The sequence below is a fragment of the Terrapene carolina genome, unplaced genomic scaffold, assembly GCF_002925995.2.
Source record: "Terrapene carolina triunguis isolate 2854851 unplaced genomic scaffold, T_m_triunguis-2.0 Scaffold233, whole genome shotgun sequence".
Lineage (NCBI taxonomy): Eukaryota > Metazoa > Chordata > Testudines > Emydidae > Terrapene > Terrapene triunguis.
In genome coordinates this window covers 5,983,175-5,997,363 of record NW_020664584.1, presented here as the reverse complement: position 1 = coordinate 5,997,363, position 14,189 = coordinate 5,983,175, and the positions used below count along the sequence as shown (strand labels likewise).

The following is a 14,189-nucleotide window of genomic DNA, read 5'->3' as shown; positions in this document are numbered from 1 at the left end:
GCGTCAAGATCAGTTACAATCGGAATGGGAGACCTCCTAGCTATACCTAGCAGCTGGTGGTCTGTCATGCAATAAGCATCCTTCCCACAGAGTCAGTACTGAATGAATCATCCTTCCCCAGCGCGGTGCTGGCGGGACTGACTGACAGGCAGGCTGCCTTTTGGACGAGATGTAAAACTGATGCCCTGGTCACTTCCACCCCACCTTGGTAGGACGCCCATCACCCCAGAATTGAAGAGCACTTGTAATCATTAAACATGCCATTACACTTTTTGCAAGACTGCTCTTCCTGCTGATCTGGCCCAATTCCAACTTGGCTCATAGCATTCCACCTACCTAAATTCCCACTGTGTTTTCAACTGCCTAGAATGTTCCTCACTTCTTGCCCTACATTATTGGTTTCAGTATTCTTCACTTCCTGTCCTAAATTGTCCCAAAGAGTTGCTATGCAGTGTTAACAGCTGCTGGGTCTCACCTCAGAGGTGGCTGCCTTTCAGTGATAAGTGAGACCATTCCTGTATGTAAAATATACCAAGCCCTTTGGGAGGAAAATTGCCATCTAAGTGCAGCACAGTCTGAGCATCAGAGTCACCTCCTGTGGACTGCCCGCCAACAGAACCATTATTATTACAATCTTCCTGGAATACCTGAGAATTGCCTTTTGCTAATCATATCCCAGATCAGAAGTATGTCAGGTCTCTCACGTACGCCAGAGTAATGGAGCTACTCCTGATTTACACCAAATATACTCATAATTATAGAGACGGGTCTGTCTGGAACCAATAATGCTGCATCCAAGAGCAGTAAAGATGAGCAGAGGAATCTGGATCTGAACGTATTATTTGCTAAGTGACGATGAGGAGCCAAATTCACAGGGCATTGGGAGTCTGAAGTTTGGGTTGCTTCATTGTTGCCTTGAAGTTTGGAGTTAGATCTGGCTCCCATCTGACCCCAAATTCAGGGATGTTTGCATCTGGGGCTTTGGTTCCAGCCCATCACTAGTGGATAATATATAAAATTATACTGAGTATGTAGGATGTCTATAGGCAAAGTACACCACAGACATGAAGGAACTGGTGCCTGTTCAGCCAGTAGATAAATTCCCTGCTGTCTGGTGGTTAAAGTGACTTTGAAAGAGGACTAACAAGCCTCAAAGGTACATAAGGCCCTAACTTCCATTGATCTGGGCCTAAGCTATCACCAGCCACTCCCATCTCTCTTCCTCTAATCTTTCACCTGCTTCTCTGCCTCTTCACTCTGCCAGCTCCCCACAGCCTGAGATATGCAAAATGTTCACAACAAACTGGGAAGTTTCCCTGCATTTAGTCTACTAGACTCATAGAATTTAAGGCCAGAAGGGACCAATATGATCATCTAGTTCTAGTCTGACCTTCAGCACATCGCAGGCCACAGAACCTCACCCACCCACTCCCGCAATAGATCCCTGACTTCTGTCTGAGTCACTGAAATCCTCAAATAATGATTTAAAGACTTCATATTACAGAGAATCTGCCAGTTACATTAGTTTGCATTGTGTTGCAAACCCTGCCCAGGCCTGCCAACTTCAAGGCCCTGAGCCCAGCAAACGTGGACTGGTTCATGTCTCTGCATAGGAATTCAAGGCTGCACTCGGAGGTTCCAGGGCTTGTTTGGCTTGAAATTCAGAGTGAGGCTCAGAGGGTGCAAAGGCAGGTGATTCAAAACCTGCTGTTCCCACGATCTCCCTGTGAAGTGGAACCAATGAGTTTTGCAGGGCTCTCTAATGGCCTTTGTAAAAGAAGGTCAATGAATCTCAGGCCAGGGCCTCGTGGGTAAGTGTCCACACCACAAAAGCCATCCTCATCTCCAATTAGTGCCAATGGGCCCCCTTGTCAGGAATGCCCAGGCTTGAATGGACCATGGAAGCTGAGCTCCCCCCCCATCACTAAAGGTGGTCCCTCGGGATCATAGCTGGGGCCCATTGGTGGAGTAACATGAGGGACGCTTTCATTGCTGCTGCCCGATCTGTTGATGGATGAATACAGGGCCTGTCTGCAGGGCTGTCACTCTTTCACCTTTCACTAGCACCATATTCACAGGAAACACTTTAACAGAGCCCCAGGTGTGACTCACACAGAGCTCCTATGGGGAGACCCCACAGGGGTTACCATGCTAGTAACAAATGCCACCTCTGTTCCTTTATCACCCAGGAAATGGGGGGTCAAACCTTCTAACCTCCACCCCCTCCATTATCCACATGCTTCTGCATCTTGTTTAAATGCCAGTTCCTTGTAGCCATGAGACCAGCTGAGATCTCATCCCCTTGGGAAAACAGACGCCCAGGGCAAAATCACTCTCACACTCTTAGGTCTCAAGGTGAATGCTCTCAGCAAGGCTTCACCCTCTGTCTGCTGCACCAAGCTGGCTCCATGAATGACAGTCAGGCACACGGGAGAGAGGAGGAGGAGGAAGATAAGGATGATGAAGGATTTAACTGGCTGGCTAGTGTATCCCAACCTGATCCATATACCAAGACATATTAGGGAATGGACCCCTCTCTCTGGTTTCAGAGTCCGATGGTATGCAAAATGGGGGTCATCCATGAAGCTCAGGTACAAGCGTCCCCAGTTATCAGCAGCGCTTGGAACATCTCTAACTTCAGCTCCTGTATCAATGGGCTCCACAACCTCTGTCAATGGCAGGCAATTTCCCTGCGGTCCCTGGCTTAGTACAGCTGCTGCTGGCTCAGCCAGAGCCTCACATGGAACAGCTGCTTCCTATGGCCCCAGTTCAATTCCCAGCTGGTGTACAGAGCATGAGGCAAACTCAGCAAGTCTGGCTGTCACGGCAAAGGCTCTGTTAGGTGGGTAAGGCCACATCGCTGTCTGGACACCTGTTGATGTAGACAGCTCAGCTGCACCAAACAAGAACATCTGGGCTGTACCTAGCACACCCAGCAGCATTAAAGTAACTGACCCCAGGCCCGAAAGCTCCGTATCCATTTTAATGCAGCCCCAAATAGCTAACTTTGTGCTGCCCAAAGAGGCAACGTTCCAGTAGAGTATCAGCCGCCAGGGTCTCTGATTTCAGACAATAGCTGTTCTTGGCCCTGCAGCTCCCGTCTCATTCAGAGCCTGCTTCCCCAATCCCAAGTCCCAGTGCCAAGGCTTCCCTGCCACCCCAGACCCCTCCACCATGCACACCCCGTGGCACTTACTGCTGTTGCTGGGGAGCGTCCTGCTGCCGCTGATGCTGCTGGCGGGAGGCGGCGAGATGGATCGGATGGAGGCCGTGTCTTCTTCCTGGGAGCAGCCTGCCTGGATGGCTCGGAGGTAGCTGTGGCTCCGGGAGCGGAAGTAGCTGGGCAGAGGCAGGTCTAGCACCTCCACAGCAGCTGATTCGGCTTCACTGTAGGCTGATTCACACACTGTCTCATACTGGTCGCTCAGCTCTGCCTCCCTTGTCTGCAGGGGAAGAGAGGCAGGGTCAGCTGCCCTCCTATTCAGAACCCGCTCCCTCCCCTCTACTACCTGTAACAACCCTGTCTTGCCGAGTGCATAGCTCTATCAGGGCAGTTTTTATCAAGGTGTGGTATTTATACATGGATTTAATTTTATCTGTAGCAAGGCAGCATGGGGGAGTGGTCAGTGCCAGCGGGGGGACAGGTTCTAAGCCAAAATCTTCCATTCACTGGGATTTTTGGCCTGACACAAGTCACCTATTTGCCGATCTTGCTGGGGTGTTGTGAGACTTAACTCACTGGCCTCTGCAAAGTGATTTGAGATCCTCAGTGGAAGGTCCCAGGGAAGTTCCACGCATTACAAATTATTGTACAGCACCCTGAGTGGCTCAGCAGGGGCATGAAAGGGGTGGGTTACAATTAAATTCCTTGATCAGTGCTCAAAAACCTGCCGAGGTCCCTACCAATGTGCCCGGGGGGGGGGGGGGGGGGGAGTCCCACATCCAGTGATCAGTTTGATCCTGCACCCCTGAGTACCCCTGTAGTGAAGAACTCAGCCCAGTCGGGCCATCAATGGCTAAATGAATAGCTGTGAATAGTCAGGAAGAAGGTGGGGACCTGGAGACCAGGCAGTGCAACCTCTCTGAAGGCTGCTACATTCTCTGCTTCCCATTTCATCACCCCGGCTCTATCCCAGCTGCCCCTGCTTCCTGTATGCCCTGGGCCCATCCCAGGCCGGTATTATCTTGCCCTAGAAGCAGAGAATCATGTCAGATTTTAACTAAGGCGGGGTTCAGATGAAATAAGAGCTGGACTGAAATTAATAAACATACCAATAAATACGGATAAATAGTCAACAAGGTGTTCTGGTCTAACTGCAAGAATAATAGTTCTCTCTCTCTTAGCCCCACCCCTGTAATTTACCTCCACGCCCAACTGTCTACTCTTTCTCACCCTTTTCCCAATGTCTCCTGGGAGTTATTCAAAGTGCCCCCTTCCCTGATCTCCAGGGGTCTGATCAACCCTCACTGGAGCCCCACTGACCTCAGTGGGTACTGGATCAGAAAGGTTGCATGTGAGATGAGGCTCTGGGGTGTTCTCACACCTACACTCAGGCACACCCATTCCCTCTCTCACACACACATGCACAGACATACATTCCAAAGTACACATGCAATCTCATGGATGCTGCTTGGCTCCCATCTTAGCTACAAAGCAAGCTGGGCTGGGAAGATCCACGCTGGAGTTTTGAATGCTGATCATTTTGGCTCTGCCAAATCCAGGACACTGGGATCATGCAAGCACCAGACAATCCATATCCCGAAGTTTTTATCGTGTCAAACGACTGGCTAAAGGGTTGTGACCAAGAAACACAAAGAGACTTTCTCTGAAGATGCATTAGTGGCTTCAGTGTAGCAAAGAATTCACTCCCTGTCCTGACACCAGAGGCTTCTGTAGGACATTTATTGTGTCTCTCCCCCACAACATTTCTCTACCCCTCCCTACAGGCCACTCCCTGATACAGTTGCTTATGACTTGCTGCACCCTCAGACACACGGCCTTTATTAAACTGGTCCAGGGGGAGACATCCATAGAAGGCAACAGAAAAGACATCCACAGGGGGCGACAGGAAAATGTCAGAGGGACGGTACCTGCTCTCCGTGTGTAAATATCTGTGGGATAAATGAGGACTGTCCAAATATCTGGAAGAAAGAGTTGGAGAAGGTTAAAGCACAAGACCCGGGGCCTTGTTAAACACAGTCATTCCACAGGAACTACAGACAGTGGGGGACAAACAGATGTTCCCCCCCAGAACTGCAGCTGCTACCCTCTCTGCTGCCACCTTTCTGGAGATCCCTTGAAGTGTCAGAATAGCAGAAACTGCCTCCTCCTTGCTGGCCGCTAAGATGGCTGCACAAATACAACAAGACAAAGCTCCACGGGACTCTTTCAGGCCACAAAGAAGCTGCTGGACACATTTAGTCTATCATAATACACAGGTGCAAATGCTGAAGGCTCAACAACTACCAGTGACTGTAACGAATGGGACAAAATCCCAGCAGATAACCTGCACCAACAGGCCAGCATCCACAGGAACTCTCTGAGCACAGGAGTAGAGTCAGGACCATTCCCACAGCTGATTGCAACACATGCATGAAGGCTCATCTTCTGGCACCAGCTCAGCCAACGCTTCATATTCTCCTTTCATCCCAAAGCTCTGCCAGATGCAAATCAGCAATCAGATGAGGAGACACTCCATTCTTACCAAGCTGCGCCTGCCCCGAGCATTCGCAGCCCATCTCCTGCCTTTGCTCTGGCATCAGCTCGGTTCCACTGGTGCTAGCAAGAGTGGGAGCGCTGGTGTAGATAGGGAGAGGGTATTTTAATCAGGTCATCACCTAATCCTGCTCAGAACAAGGCTAGACAACAGCCTAAGCCTGGTCTATGCCCATACTACCACCATTGAACCAGTGTTACCACTGCATGGCCTTGCCTGCACTAACCCCCCATATTTCAACAACGGAGCCATGACACAACCGATCCTAGTCAAAGACAAACAGTATTTGCTTCACCTTAAAAAGACAACACGCTGCCTGCTGGAGTGAATGCTGCAAAGACACAAAATGCTGGTTCCTCTATTCTAGTCTATTCGTATGTTGTGCCCATTACCACAGGATCTGAGACCCTACCCAGAATATTGTCTCCAGTAGATACCTTACTACAAGACATGGATCCAAGATGCATCACTGTGAGAATCTGGATTCAGAATCTCCCTAAAGTTAAGAGGGGTCAGATCTGGGGCTTTGGTTTGGCCCGTTAAACAGATGGGGTCAGCTGCAAAATGTGGATGTTCAGAATTTGGAAAGATTCAGGCCTGGATCACTTTCAAATCAGAACTTGGCTGTTAGTACTCATAGCTATAAAGGGCTGAACCAGAAACCAAAATCTGAAGAGCCTCAGACTTTAGGGAAGTTTGGCTATATATCCAAATCTAAATAAAACTCGGCGACTTGGGCTCATCTCTGTTGGCTAGGTGGCAGCCTTGCAAATCAGCATGACATGAGAGACACTGGAATGGAGAGAAACCATTGTCCGCTTCACTGGACAAAGTATGAAAGATGCTTTGGGGAGCTCTTAGAAATGGCCAAAGCGAGGAAGAAAAACCGTGCCCAACTTTGGGAGGACAACAGGCAACATCACAAACAGCCTCACAACCTGCCACCGAATCACACATGGACAAACACACCAGATGGACAGGCTGGGACAAGTCCTGCATTAGCATCAGTGCTTGCTGTGACTTGGGGGGGGTGGGTCAATGGTCTACAGAACCCCATCACTGCTGCAAAACCTGTCTCAAGTTCAGAGGGACAAAGTCAGCCCTTGTTTAGGCAGGTGGAAGTCCAGTGAAGCAACAGAGTTACACCAGGGCTGAGTTTGATCAAGACACTAGGCGTGTTCCCTTTGGTAACATTGGTATCCTTTGTCATGCCAATAAAGCTATGGAAATGGAAGTGAATGTTGTATACTGGGATCTTCCAGCACATCTCAGAGATCATTCATACTTAGTGTCTGGATCAACTCCAAGTGAAGTCCAGGGAAACTCTCCCATTTACTTAATTGGGAGCTGGATTGAGATTTTAGACAGTAACCTTAGTCTGGGGTTGAGCACAAGCTAAGAATTCCCTCTGCCCTACACCCAGCTGTTCCCACTAGAGATCTGGGCTCAGACACAGGGTATGGCTATACTGGAGTTGGAAGGTGCAGTCTCCAACTCAGAACCATAGAAGTGTAGGATTGGAATGTCATCTAGTCCAGTCCCCTGCACTCAAGGCAGGACTACGTAATAGCTAGACAATTCTGACGGGTGTTTGTCTAACCTGTTCTTAAAAACCTCCAATGACAGAGATTCTACAGCCTCCCTAGGCAATTTGTTCTAGTGCTTAACTACCCTGACACTGAAGATTTTCCTAATGTCCAACCTAAACCTCCCTTGCTGCAATTAAAGCCCACTGCTTCTTGTTCTATCCCCAGAAGTTCTCCCTCCTCCTTGTAACAACCTTTTATGTACTTGAAAACGGTTATCATGTCCTCCCTTCAGTCTTCTCTTCTCCAGACTAAACAAACCCAATTTTTTCAATCTTCCCTCATAGGCCATGTTTTTTAGACCTTTAATCATTTTTGTTTCTCTTCTCTGGATTTTCTCCAATTTGTCCACATCTTTCCTGAAATGTGGCACCCAGAACTGGACACAGTACTCCAGTTATCAGCATGGAGTAGAGCAGAAGAATTAATTCTCGTGTCTTGCTTACAATACTCCTGCTAATACATCCCAGAATGATGTTTGGGTTTTTTTGCAACAGTGTTACATTGTTGACTCATATTTAGCTTGTGATCCACTATGACCCCCAGACCCCTTTCCGCAATACTCCTTCCTAGGCAGTCATTTCCCATTTTGTATGTGTGCAACTGATCTCCTAAGTGTAGTATTTTGCATTTGTCCTTATTGAATTTCATCCTATTTACTTCAGACCATTTCTCCAGTTTGTCCAGACCATTTTGAATTTTCTTTCAAAGCACTTGCAACCCCTCCCAGCTTGGTATTGTCTGCACACTTTAGAAGTGTACTCTCTATGCCATTATCCAAATCATTGATGAAGATATTGAACAGACATATCCCTGCTAGCTCTGATCGAGCTAGGCCAATAAAAATAGCCGCAGCGGCATAAGTGGCAGAAGAGGCTAGCTGCCACAAGGGCAAACCTGTCCAAGACACTATGTATATACTCGGAGTGGCTAGCCCCTCCCACCGCTCACCCTACCATGGCTGTACTTCTTTTTTTAAGGCGCAAGCTCAATCAGAGCTAATGTAGAGATGTCTGCCCGAGCTGCAGTGTAGACATCCCCAGAGATTAGTTCACCTATGAAATGAATGTGCTGGTCCCTAGCTAAGTGTCTGGATAGCAAAACACCCAGCACGTTGTTGGTGATCTACAAAGAATAATAATTAACTGTAATAAATACTCCCTGGTGGATAATGTTTGGCCTCTATTTAGCATCTTTCCTTGAGGATCTCAAAGTGCTTTACAAAGATCTATCCCCATTTTACAGATGGAGAAACTGAGAGGTAAAGGAACTACACTCCCAAATCCAAACACCTGGACTGGAGTGTTAAACTTTAGAGTATTGGCCTGTCTTGCTCTCTGGCGCTCACTAGTGGCTGGGAACAGAACTCTGATTTCTTGATGTCCAGCCCCAGGCTCAAATCACTACACCAGGCTGCCTTCACCCAGCACGTGCTATGGCAAACTTGGCAGTGTGTGAGCAGGGCAGGCTCAGGACCAGCATGATGTGTGTGTGTCTGTGTGTGCACGCGTGTAGAGAGACACGGTCTGCTGTTACTGAGGGAGGCCTGGTCTGACTGGGTAAAACAGGCTGGAAAAGGCTAAGGGCTACCTGCCTGTCTAATCTCCAGCAAAGGATTTAAGGGAAGGGCGTGTCCTCTTTCTAAGGGCTGAGATAATGAGTTGTGCCCTGAGGCGAGGGCCTGAAACAGACAGGCCAGGTCTACACCACACACTTGCCTATAGCTAAATCGCTCAGGGGTGTGAAAAATCCACCCCCCGAACGACGTAGTTCTAGCGACTGTAACTCTCCATGTAGACAGAGCTGTGTAGGTGGGAGAGCTTCTCTCGCTGAAATAGCTACCACCTCTTCCGGAGGTGACGTTATGGAGCTGACGGGAGAGCTCTCTCCCCTCCGTTTAGAGCATCTTCACCCTAAGCGCGACAGTGGTGTAGCTGCATCAGTGCAGCTGCGCCAATGTAAGTTGGTACTGCAGACCTGTCCTTAGGCAGAGCACTTACTCTTTCCTGGGCTGGTGAGGGAGCCCACCCGTTTAGACCTGGCCTGCACACAAAGTCGCACCAGTTCCAGGGTTCCATGGTGTGCTCAAGGACACCTCGTTAGGCCTCAGGCCTCCAGCCATCCCCTCTCTGTGGGTGGTGACCCACGTCCCTCTCCCTTCAGACTGGGACTTTGGGCTTGCAGTGCCCCTGCAATTCACTGTGCTTATCCCAGCAGGTCTAACTTTGGTCCAGCGGCTGCCGCTCACTCTCCCCCAGGGACAATGACAATGGTTCCCAGCTTTCACAAAGCACAGTACATTTATTTTAGGACAAAAGCATTACAGAGAAAACAGAGAATAAAACAACAGACAGTCTACACGCATGCTGTGCTTACCAGGGGTTACCCATCTTCCACAGGGAGACCCTAGGAGGTTTCCAGTTTTTCAAACCCTTCCAGCAGGGGGTTGCCCTCCTGGTTACAATCTCATGCCAGTTTGTGGCTCAGAGAGAGCCCCCCACCCCCAGTCAGTTCAGGCTGGCCCTTTTCATCACAAGCTTTTTCTTTGTCTCCTGGTCCTCTTGAACCCAGTCCGAACCAGTCTCTGCAGTTCCCCCGGTCAGTGATACTTCCGAGGAGAGGGAACAGCTCCAAAGATTTGCAGTAATTAACCCCCACTGATTTTGGTTCCTGGAGGATGTTTGGTAGCCTTCACCAATAGAGCTAGAATACAACACCTAGCTCCCAAAGATACAGATACCATTTCCAGATACAAAAGTTTATTACTAATCCTAGTGGCTATGGCATCTGGCACATCTCACTAGAATAGACGTTTCCTCGCTTCCAAGGTCTCGCATCTCTCACAGCATCATCTGAGGCTAGGTCTACACTGGGGGGGGGGGAGGTGTGTCGAGCTAAGATACGCAACTTCAGCTACGCGAATAGCCTAGCTGAAGTCGGCATATCTTAGGTCGATTTACCTGGCCGTGAGGACGGCGGCGAGTCGACGGCTGCCACTCCCCTGTCGACTCTGCTTCCGCCTCTCGCCGAGCTGGAATTCCAGAGTCGACGGCAGAGCAATCGGGGATCGATTTTATTGCGTCTACACTAGACGCGATAAATTGATCCCCGATAGATCGATCACTACCCACCGATCTGGCGGGTAGTGTAGACGTACCCTGAGTTAAAGCCATGCAGTACTGTGTGCAGACACTCTTACATCTGTGTAAACTGGGCTCACTTCAACGTAGGTTGCACCTGTTAATTTGCAAGCTAAATGGATATAAACCAGGTTTAAAGTGCTGCAGAGTGTTCCCACACAAAGCAGCACTGGTTTAATTCAATTGCTGCAACATCACATCTTTAGCTAAACCAGTGCAACTCTGTGTGTAGACAAGCCCTGAGTTGAATTGGCAGAGATCTGCAGACGCCAAGGCCTAGGGCAGCAGCAGGTTTGGTATTTCATCATTAATGTCCATTTGCAGGGCTGTGGTGGGCCCCAGGACTGAAATCCCAGTGCGTAGCTGGGTCTGAATTCAGCAGCATTGGCAGAGCTGTGTGGAGGCCCAGGACTGGAATGGGGGGCTATTACAGATCAGGATTCCAGTGCATTAGCAGAGCTGTTTGCTGGCCTAGCAGGGGGTTACATGCCTGAATTTGGGTGCGCTGGCAATGCTGAAAGAGAGTAGCTTCCCATCAGCTGCATGCACCCTGCTTGGTTTTGTGGCGCAAAGGAAAATCCCTTCCCACCACCCACTCTACTGTCTCCTTCCGCCTACCAGTCCCCTTCCTCTTCCTCTGGGAACACCCCTACCTGCGTCCTGCCCGCCCTGCTGCGGCTGGCTCTGGGTGGAACTGATGCTGCTCACGCTCACCTGGCTGATGCAGCTGGACTCATCGATGTTGTCAGTGAGCTGGTTGTATTCTTCCTCCCAGCTTGGGAACTTTGGAGGTAAGAGGATCTCGACGGAGTCCAGGCGGTCCAGGCTCCTGCGGGGCAAAGGGAGAGAGAGACTGAGAGGAAGCCCCAGCCTAGCAGGCGATGAGCGAGGCAGCCGTGGAGGGCTGGCAAATAACCCTCAGTGCAACCAGCCAAGCCTTCCAGCTGCAGGAAAGGGCAAGTGCTCAGGCTGACGTCGCCCTCTGGCACCCTCCTCTGAGCTCATTTATGCAGTGCAAGGAAATCCAGAAGCCAATCAGGCTCCAAGACTCCAGGGCCCCATATTCAGTGCCGGGAGGACAGGAGAAGAAGGAAGCACCTTGCCAAGCTTTTGAGAGCTGCCTGAGGCTTGGCTAAGCTGAGTTCGGGCAGACGGACCCACAGCTGGCACAGAGGTGAGGCCTTTCAGGCTGTTGAAATGAAAGGGTGGGGGGAGAGGATGGATGCCAGACACCCCTCCCCATCACTGTCCCCCAAATTAAACCAGCCCATGGGGGGGGGGGGGGGTTAGCCTAGGCGCTGACTGCTGCACTGGACTCTCCTCCACTCTGCGGGACAGCATGAACAGCAAGCATCAGACACAAAGGCAGCGTGGGCCAGTGGCTAGGGCGTGAGACTGGGAGTCAGGCAACCTGGGGTCTTTTCCTAGCTGTGTTACTGCTGGCCTAGGCAAGTCACCTCCCAGCTCTCGGCCTCTTCTCTGCCTTTAGACTGCAACTGGGGCTGGTCAGCAAGAGGGGGTTTGATGGAAAATGGCTTATTCCATGAAATTCCTGAGCGGTTCTAATCACCAACTCTTCTGGGCAGGGCCTCACTGTGTGTGCACAGCACCTAGCACTGGCACCGCGAGGGAACTGCTGTAACACACAGCATAAAATGGGCCCCGTGGCACTCCGGTTACCCAGTGCCATACACACTGCTTATCAGCTTTTGAACCCTGTTATAGTCTTGGCCTTCCCAACATCCTCTGGCAAAAAGTTCCACAGGGACTCTCTTGGGACATTGGTTTATACCAGGGGTAGGCAATCTATGGCACACGTGCCAAAGGTGGCATGCGAACTGATTTTCAGTGGCACTCACACTGCCCGGGTCCTGGCCACCGGTCCGGGGGGGCTCTGCATTTTAATTTAATTTTAAATGAAGCTTCTTAAACATTTTAAAAACCTTATTTACTTTACATACAACAATAGTTTAATTATATATTATAGATGTATAGAAAGAGACCTTCTAAAAACGTTAAAATGTATGACTGGCACGCGAAACCTTAAATCAGAGTGAATAAATGAAGACTCGACACACCACTTCTGAAAGGTTGCCGACCCCTGGTTTATACAGACATATACACCTGGCCAGGATAACCCTGAATGGCCACTGGGTGGCAATACTGCTCCATAGAATGGCACCTCAGGCACTGCCGGGCCCGCTGAAGCTGCGGGGAAGCGCAGAGGTCTAAGCCCTTCCCATGCAGTGACCCCTAGAGCCTGCAATGCAGGACGCTCCGCTGCAGGCCTGGGAAAGTGGGCAGCTGGGTTCGCTCTGCCAGCCTCTGTGCAGCCACCAGCACGTAACTCAGGGCCTCTTCCAAGAATCCAAGAAACAAACTGGGCCTGGACCTGCTCCCGCTGGAGTCCATGACCAACCTTGCCATTGAGGGCCCCGGTCCAAAAGCCCTCTGACATCAACAGGAGTCTTCTCATTGACTCCAATGAGCTTTGAATCTGGCCCCGATGCCCCTCATCCTGATGTGACCGCCTGTCATGGAGGTCAATGTAATCCCCTCTCTTCCGGTCAGGGTTCGGATGAGTAGCCCAGCCCCCCAGCAGGGTACTTTGGCAGGTGTTTGTATCCAGCCAACTAATGAGGTGCTGATTGGCCCGAGTAACGAAGGGTCCTGTGGCTGTTTATCCATCACTCCTCACTCATTCTGCTGCCAAACAGATCGCTAGGGAAATGAGCTGGGAAAGGAGGCCACAGGGGGATTTAATACTGTCCCCTTACACTGACTCCGGGCTTGTCAGATGCACCAATAAAAAGTAACAGCAACGTTACCCCCTCACGGTTCCCCTCCAACACTCCCCATCACCTACCCAGGCTGACCGCCTACAAGGAGAGAGAGCTGGGCCCAAATCTGATGGGTGGTTTACTCAGTCAGTGCTTCCTTAGGCAAATCTCCCTTGGAGGGGCTTGCCTGAGTGTGGACGGCAGGGTTAGACTTCACGCGGTGCCCTGGAAGTTAACAGCCTTGGGCTCCTGTTGGACCAACAGAGGAGGCAAGTGCCAGTCGAGGGCCCTGCCCAAGACAGCCCAGCCCAGATGGTGGGAACCCACTGGCTGACCTCAGGTGGCCTGCAGGGAGCGGCGTCCCTTCCCTCCGCACTACTGTGTTTGGCACTTTCATCAAGCTGCTGAGATGACTCTGCCCAAGGGGGCTCTCTCCAGCTGTCTGGGGAACATGGATACCTCTCTTTGCTGGAGCAGGAGTAGTGTGATGGGTAGGAGCAGTGTCAGGAGAATTAGCAGCAGCATTTTGCGCATGCATAGCGCCTTCCACTCCAGGATCCCCATGCACTTTATCCACACTCCCCCCCCACCCCCCAATGAGGAAGGTCAATACTATTAAGACTATTTTGCCATTGGGGAAACTGAGGCAGAATGTGGGCAAGCGCTTTGCCCAGAGCCACACAGTGAGTCTGTAGCAGAGCGGAGAATAGAACCCAGGAGACTTGACTCACTGTTCTGCACCTCCGTTCAATCTATCAAGATACCGAGGTTCCTCATCTCCCTATTTCTACTTGGACTCCTCCTCTGTACCCCAGTACTGCCGGTCAGATCCCCCTTTATCTTGGCCAACACTGGAGACTCAACCCGCTGGCTTTGCTGCAGATAAACAGTCTCATCCATTGGCCTTTTCACCAAGCACAGGCCAGTTCTAATGGGCAACTCCAGGAAGGTTTCCCCACAGCTGGT

The 14,189-nt window shown here is 50.5% G+C and overlaps 1 protein-coding gene across 3 annotated transcripts in view; it reads right to left on the bottom strand.

Moving 5' to 3' along the window:
• The window catches only part of DLGAP4 (DLG associated protein 4), a 104,355-nt gene that overhangs the window by 72,315 nt on the left and 17,851 nt on the right, over window positions 1-14,189 (bottom strand). Inside the window, exons 4-6 of one of the 3 annotated variants that reach the window (XM_026656798.2) lie at window positions 11,158-11,272; window positions 5,092-5,142; window positions 3,206-3,443 (exon numbers count right to left, since the gene is read on the bottom strand). In XM_026656798.2, coding sequence (XP_026512583.1) covers window positions 3,206-3,443; window positions 5,092-5,142; window positions 11,158-11,272 — 404 coding nt within the window. Of the gene's footprint in view, window positions 1-3,196; window positions 3,444-5,091; window positions 5,143-11,157; window positions 11,273-14,189 lie in introns of all 3 variants that reach the window. The other 2 variants (XM_026656797.2, XM_026656799.2) reach the window with 2 other exon arrangements.